Raw genomic sequence first — 7,761 nt, forward strand, 5'->3', positions numbered from 1 at the left:
CAGAGGGCCAGGATACAGTGACGCCATACCAGAGCCAAACAATATTATACCTATATTTTAGTTAACAGAAATGTAGAAGGAAGAGATGCATTATGGCTGGCACTGGCTTTCAACTAATTTACTCACAATAAATATCCGGAAAACACAAATTCATCCTTTTTCCTTAACTGAAAACTCGAATATCATCATACATACTTGTCATTCAATAATACCCAATTACCCACCTGTAACTCCTGTAGCCCCCCTCTCAATATTGTCTCTAGCGTAAAGTACGTCGGCATCCACATAGTTTCTAACCTAAAATGGCATACACAAATAGAAGAGTTTAAAGTGAGGCTGCGGAAATTAATATGCACATTTAAGACGTTACGACACTTAACTGTATACATTGCCAATCACTTTTGACCTACTGCATCCCTGTTTGGGGTGGAGCCCGCGTAACTATTATGTTAAGTGTGGAAAGAGCTTAAAGAGCTATTTTAAAGCGAAATTAAACCTATTGACGAGCGAAATTAAACCGCTACTCTACCAACCTACTTTACTCAGAATGCCAATATTTAACGGTCCGGCAACTATATATTCTTCGGAGTATATTAAGAAAACATGCTACCCTACTCCTCAATGTGACTGTTCTTGGACGACGCCGCACCCAAATAAGTCCCTTATTAAAATGTAAAACGGCCTTCGCGAAACGTCAATATGATGCTCTCTCGTCTAAGCTTTACAATAAGATTCATGAGAAGACTTTTAACTACACACTAGCAATTTTGAGGTAAAAAAGAAAACCACCGCCTATATTATACAATTATCTTATTCAGAAACGGAAAGTCTCCTGTAACCTACTCAGTACTCACTAAGAATTAAACACACACACACACATTTAATTTTTAATTATTATTAATTGTTTCGTTTGTCATTGTCATTTGTCAATCACTGACCCCGAAGATACAGTTTTAACTAGTTTCGGGGTCAGAGGACAACCTCTTTTAATATCACTGCAAAACCGTTTTTCAATGTTAGTATTATGTAATAAATATTGAACATTTAGAAATTTAAGTTATTTGCAGTGATTGTAAACGAAAAATTAAATAAAGTATCATTATTATTGTTATTGTACGTGTCTATCTGGACGCCGTACACTCGGTATGTGTCCACACGTCATTTCAATATTATGGTATTTATGTTGGGCTAGATATCAAGGGCGGTTTTGTAACACCTACTGCAAAGCTTAACAATGTAATTCTTGATGCAAACATTAATGAAAACTGATTAATTACTAGTGTAACATAAAGATATTAGTACTGTATATTTTTTAGTATTTAATTTTTTCATTTAAAGGGAAAAGCTCCCGTGCCGTTAGACCTAAACGATAGTCGTAATTTGATTATGGAGTTATTGGCTTCTGATTTCCAGAGGGCGTTAATGTTGGACTTGTAGACCAACGTTCATACATTTATGCCCATTCTCCTGTATGATATTCACAATGCTACTATTCTATATAAAATATTCGAATGATGCTAATAAAACTTTGTTTCTCTTCTTTTGATAGCTGAAGTGAAGCTAGTTTTTAAATAAAAGACACCATTTTAACTTGAAAATTATTTCATATTAATACATAATTTATTTTATCAAAACATGTTCACTTTGTACGTAGTTTGAGTTTAACAGGTACACCTCCCTCGACTGCTTGAACGACGTTTATCCAGGGGTTGACAGGCAATTCTTTTGAAGTTTTTGCGGATGGCTCCACCGTGAATCTCTGCAATACAGCTGCTAAACCTGCCAATGACTGCATATGACCGAGACGAGCTCCTGGGAATAGACGATGATCGGTTACCACCTAAATATGAGCTATTGGCTAAATCTCTCGTGTTGCTAAATGAAGCCGTCATCGAATGGTCATCACAACCATCACTACAATTTACACTCAGTCAATTTCAGTGAAAATTAAATATATTTATTTCTTTAATCACTTAGCATTTCTTAGTTTCGATAAAAATTAAAGTAACAAATTCATTGTTATATTTTTTACTTTTAAAAATGTAGTATTAAAAATAATATTAATAAAATGCCATTCAAATAAAATCGAGGTATTTATTGACAGTTTGACTGACCGCCAGTTGCAGAAAGCTTCCCGTTTATGTTTAGTTAAATATAATACCGTCACTTTCAATTTCATTTTCACAGTCAAAGATAGTATGTGATTAAACGAAACATTAACTTTAAATATACTTTCTGCAAGTGGTGAGTGTAATATTACAATTGAAGATGAAAGCGAAAGGGTAGAACAAGTCACAGAATATGTATAGTTGGGTAGCATGTTTACAAGAGACGGAAGATGTTAAGGAGATATTGAAAGAAGAATGTCTGCGGAAAAATGTGTGAATCGAGCGCTGCATACCTTTCTGAATGGCTAGACTGTGCCAAAAGAGGCACGTTTATAATGGAATGCTTGTCGCCACGTTGATGTACGGAAGTGAGAGTTGAGTAGGGCAGAAAAGCAGAATTAACGTAGTTGACATGCGATCTTTGCGTTGTATGTGAAACTCATTGATAGAATTCCGAATGCGGTAATACGAGTGCGCTGTGGTCTGACAGAAGATGTCGTGACAAGAATTGAGAAAAAGAAAGAGTAATCCATGTAGAGGAAGCGCGTGAGGTTTGTGGCAAGTGGTGTTATGTTTTCTCTACCTACCTAGACGAGAAAACGCGTGAGTGTTTGTGTGTATGTGTGTGTTAATATTGAAGACTTGGGTCAGATATTTACTTCAGTGTTTAAGAAATGGGCGCTCTTTTGACTGATGTTATCGTATTCTTCATATTGTATGAATGTCTAAAAACGCTAAATAGATGAAAATTTAAAAAAAAAATATCAAATTGTCGTTTGTAACCTTGTTGTAACTATATTATATTTATATGTAAAACACTCACCAATACAAGCCCTAGGACCTTCCCCAAATGGCAAATAAGTGTATTTTACAGACTCTTTTAAATTATCACTTAAAAATCTCTCCGGTCTGAATTCTTTTGGATTATCATAATATTTCTCATCAGTCTGGATGGCTTGGATTGGAATCATTATTTTCACTCCAGGGTCTATTGTTATTCCCAACTGCGGTATTGTGTATTTCCTTGTGCATTCTCTGTGAAGCACCCCCAAAGACGGAAACAATCTCATGCCTTCTTTGAAAGCCATGTCTAAATATGTCATCTCAGATATCGCATCATAGGATAACTTATTATTATATTTTGAAAGAACCTGATCTATTTCTTTTTGAACTTTGATTTGTATATGAGGGTTGAGCGCTAGTTGGTGCAGTGTGAAACTAGAAGCTGATGACGATGTTTCAAATCCAGCAGCAAAGAAAACAAATACTTGAGCTACAAGCATATCCATGTCCATATTAACTTCTGCAAGTTTTGGTTTGCCATACTCATCAAACTTCTCTAAAGATTCTCCAGTTATTACTCCCTTATCAGCCAGCTCTAGTAACATATCAATAAAATCGTGTCTTCCGATGGACTTATAGTTCCTCTGTTCAAATATTGTCGTCACAATACCCGTGATAGCTGTCTTTATTCTAATGTCTGATACGTGTAACATTTTTCTTATCTCAGGTATAATTTGCCATAAGCCCAACAAAAACATATCACGAAAAGATCTCGAAAACATTTTAGCCCCTAATGCTCTAAAGGTTGAATTTTCATTATTAATGCTATCCATTTCGATCCCAAAACCACACGCGCCTATAAATTCAGTTGTGAATCGTGCCATAAATTCTCTTATATCACACTCACCACCAGATTTCACAATATTATCACCTGCCAAATGTAACTTTTCTGCACAGTTAATAATTAATGGAAACATCGATTTCAGTTTAGCTGTTGTAAATGCCGGAGTTAGCCTTTGTCTCAAAAGTTTCCATAGATCACCCTCCGCATGGAATAAACTTTTTAGCAATGTTTCGATATCGCCATCTCTTCCCAGACCACGCATGTAGAAATGTCCAAAGTCCACGTTGAGAATATGTCTAGCAATGTCTAGATCTCGAATGAGCAACTCAGGTGTTCGTCCTTGATAATAGCCAACAACTTTCTCCTCTGGATACTTATAATATAAATCATTTGCAACTTGCGTTATACTTTTGATTCCGAATAAATTTTTGAAGTGGTTCCCGAATAAAGGCACTGGGGTGTCATGTTTGACGTTTCGCTGACTCCAGTAACGGTGATTTCGTGTGGCGTATAATAGAAAAACACAAATAAATAAAAGTATTATCATGTATATAAACATGATTTTAAGCGCAAGCCACGCGACGCGGCCGTAGCTACTCGCTGCGAATAAAAACTAGTGATCGTGTTAGTTTCCTGTGATAAATAATCGAAGTGGACTTTGTAATATAATATGATAAGTACTATTGCTGTATCTGATAGATCAAATGTGCTATTATATTGTATCATCTTTTTCATTAATTTATATGAAAAAATAATACAATAATAATTATATTCCAAAAATATTCCGCAACTACGTATCTATAATGTATACATTAACTCTGACCTGCAAAACTGCTTTAAAATAAAATGCGTTATAAAGCAAATTTTATCAGGTTTCTTTAAAAGTAAACTATACATTAGTATCATTTGAAACTTACAAATAAAAACAGATAAAATATTAACATAGACATTTTATGCTTAGTGTCATAAAACTATGTTTTGTGTTATTTAATTTTAAAAACTCGTATTGCATCCGCGAGCTCTGACTACAGATTCGAGCCGGTTTGGCATACTGAATACAAGGTTACGGATTCGATTTTGGAGAATAATCTCCCATTCTTCCATCAGGGCTTGTTTTAGTACCCTGATGGTGGTAGTTACTGATCTGCAGCTTCTGAATACCCTCCCTATTATCCAGGACGTGCTCAATCGGGTTGAGATCAGGACTTCTTGATGGTCAACAAACACCTTAATAATGTTGTCCTTGTTGCACGATCTGAGCCGTGTGTAGCCGGACATAATCATGCATAAGCATCGGTTCATCACCCATGCTTGCTTGGTCATACCTTTTCCCAGTTAGAGTGCCATTTTCTATGGTATCAAACTCTGTGCGACCTTCTGAAGATATGCCAGCCCATACTTGTATCTAGTACATTCTTCAGGTGAAAGAGGCATGATAAATAAAGTTTATGTGCTGTTGTCTAACGGCCATTTTCAATAACGTAACTCAAGTTATGGATACCGTGCTGTCACCATTTACGGCCGTTCCTAAGATACTATCTACAGATAGAGATAAATTACTACCTTCTACTGTCAATAATTAGCTGTCAATAATCTGAAGCTACCCGATAAGTCATTCTTATCGGTTTATATTGGGACGCGTGAATTGCAATTTCCATACAAAATTCTATCGCTGATAAGCTATACTAGTCCGGTCAATTTAGACATTCGAAGTTACATAAAGTCCCAACAAGCTGAAAATCAGTGAAATTGTTCAAAACATAATTATAAACAACATTTTAAAGTTCCCCATCATAAAAGTTGTTATCGTCATAATATGCACACGTTTCCACGCCAGCTATGAGGTAGTGTACTTAGCGCGTTTTTACAACTTTTTGAATCGTTATATCTCAGAAACGGTGGCTCGTAAGAAAAAAAGTATTAACACATTTTTTATAGATAATTTTATGATCTACAATTTTTGTCCTAGGTACTTTTATGATAAAACTTACCGTTTTGCTGAAAATCGCAAAAAACTCATTTTTTTTACCTTTGACCTTGAATAAAGAAAAATCCATACACGGGAATGATGGGGAACTTTTAAACATTGTTTATAATTATGTTTTGAACAATTTCACTGATTTTCAGCTTGTTGGGACTTTATGTAACTTCACTCTAATTTTTTGGTCTAAATTGACCGGACTATACGTCGCGTCGTCCCATTGACAGACGGCGTGTACGGATAATGTGAGTTACCGTTGATAAGTTTATTGAGACAGAAAAGTCAACGATACTTACAATTGTTATCTCAAGTAAGAGATACACTGAATATTGGGAAAGTTGATGACAAGATCTAATCTATCCATGGTTATGTACAATATAGTTATAGTCCAATGCTTATGTCGATAAGTTATTGAGATGAAAGTAAGCGTAAAAGGATAGATTTGTCTACCTATAGTAAGTTAAACTAAGGACTGATAGGTTATTGAAAACGGCCGCGACTTAGCTTTAGTAACAAGACTCATCGATCAAGAAGTAATTTAAAAACAGAAACAAAATATTAATGCAAGAATTGTCATTCAAAAAGGATTATTTTTGTTTATAAAGTTATTTTCAGCCATTTCTTAAAATAAGGTTACCGACTATGAAGTATATATATACAAAATAAAACTTTCTTTAAGTCCTTTTTATTTCAAAAGTAGGTAAATCTTGTGTAAAAGTTATTGCAATTTCAAAAGGTTGATACTTGGTTTTGTAGGCCTGTGTCGTATGTATACTATCACATTTATGCAATTAATGAAAAATGAAAATATCGTAATAACAAAGAATATGTTATAAGACGGATATGAGAAGTATAGACGGCTCACTCCGCAAAATCAATTAAAGAAATGGGAATTCTTATTGCGATACAATTAGGTGCAAATCAGATCGCTCAGCTCTAATAACCTGCAATATTCACCTTAAAGTTGCCTCTCTTTCTATCGCGTTACTCTTACCTCTTCTGACGACGTTAGGGTTGTCTACTTTAAAAAAATCATCTGAATATTTATTAATGAAATACATATATAAAAAATAAATATGACATAACAAAGTTAAAACCTGACCTTGCAAATCCTAGTGTCTACATACAAATAAAATTTGTATTGTTAGTACATAATATCTTATACTGACACAACTAAAACACACCTATCAGTAGACGTAAACAAATATTCTCTTCAACATATCTACTGAACAACGTAGCAAAAGATAAAAAACTGTAGGTCTATAATAATAAAGTATAAGACATAACAAACAAAAACTTTTTTGTCCGAAAATCTATGGGTCAAGGTCTTTGAATAAAAAACGAAATAAAACCAGTAAACATACTTAGCATACGAGGGCGGCACTGAAAATTTCGGGAGTCAAGGAAGTGACACAACATTACTATTTAAAAATGTATTTATTGCTTTTCGAAGTATTCTCCGCGAAATTTGACACATTTTTCCATACGCTGGAACCAATCATTGAAGCAACCATTCCATTCGGAAGTTGGGGGTCTCCAGCTAGTAGGCGTCCACAGCTTCTTCAGGTGATGAAAATCTCTGACCACGGAATTTATTCTTTATTTTAGGGAAAGTATAGAAATCATTACGGCTTAACCGTTCTTTGTCCCTCAAGAGGAATAGTCGCAACATGGCCGGTTTTAGAGACAATTTGTGTTGGCTTTAACTCATTTTCGAACACCCAAACTCGTGACTGTTTTTTTTTTCGGGTTCGTACGCGTATATCTAGGATCCATCACCTGATATCGTATCAGGTGACGGATCCTAGATCCGTGATAGGTACGATAGATAGGTGTTGGATACAGCATTTGAGGATCCTGCGTGGAATCTTTCGAGAGTTCTGACGCACCAAGTAACGCGAGCCGGTTTTTGCTCTTCACAGAACAAATGCGGTATCACCAAGTGCAGAAATCATCCAGTCAACACACTGTTTTTGTGTTAAACCACTTCGAAAGTCATAATAAATTATCGCTCTAGAATTTACTCGAGTCAATTCCATTTTCTC

The 7,761-nt window shown here is 35.2% G+C and overlaps 1 protein-coding gene across 1 annotated transcript; it reads right to left on the reverse strand.

The window, feature by feature from the left end:
* Positions 1–1,584: 1,584 nt before the first annotated feature.
* On the reverse strand, positions 1,585–4,351 carry LOC126970245 (cytochrome P450 6B5-like). Its single transcript, XM_050816060.1, has 2 exons — positions 2,932–4,351; positions 1,585–1,812 (listed from the first exon to the last, which is right to left on the reverse strand). Exons 1-2 carry the CDS (start codon positions 4,292–4,294, stop codon positions 1,640–1,642), a joined length of 1,536 nt encoding a protein of 511 aa, XP_050672017.1. The 5' UTR covers positions 4,295–4,351; the 3' UTR covers positions 1,585–1,639.
* Positions 4,352–7,761: the final 3,410 nt, after the last annotated feature.

The sequence above is a fragment of the Leptidea sinapis genome, chromosome 20, assembly GCF_905404315.1.
Source record: "Leptidea sinapis chromosome 20, ilLepSina1.1, whole genome shotgun sequence".
In the NCBI taxonomy this organism is placed as follows: domain Eukaryota; kingdom Metazoa; phylum Arthropoda; class Insecta; order Lepidoptera; family Pieridae; genus Leptidea; species Leptidea sinapis.

What these genes read in the sequence shown, in the direction of transcription:
- LOC126970245 (XM_050816060.1), bottom strand. Translation starts at nt 4,294, where the DNA reads ATGTTTATATACATGATAATACTTTTATTTATTTGTGTTTTTCTATTA. An exon ending in AGGTCCTAGGGCTTGTATTG is followed by an intron (nt 1,813 to 2,931) that starts GTGAGTGTTTTA and finishes GTCTATTCCCAG; the next exon opens with GAGCTCGTCTCGGTCATATG.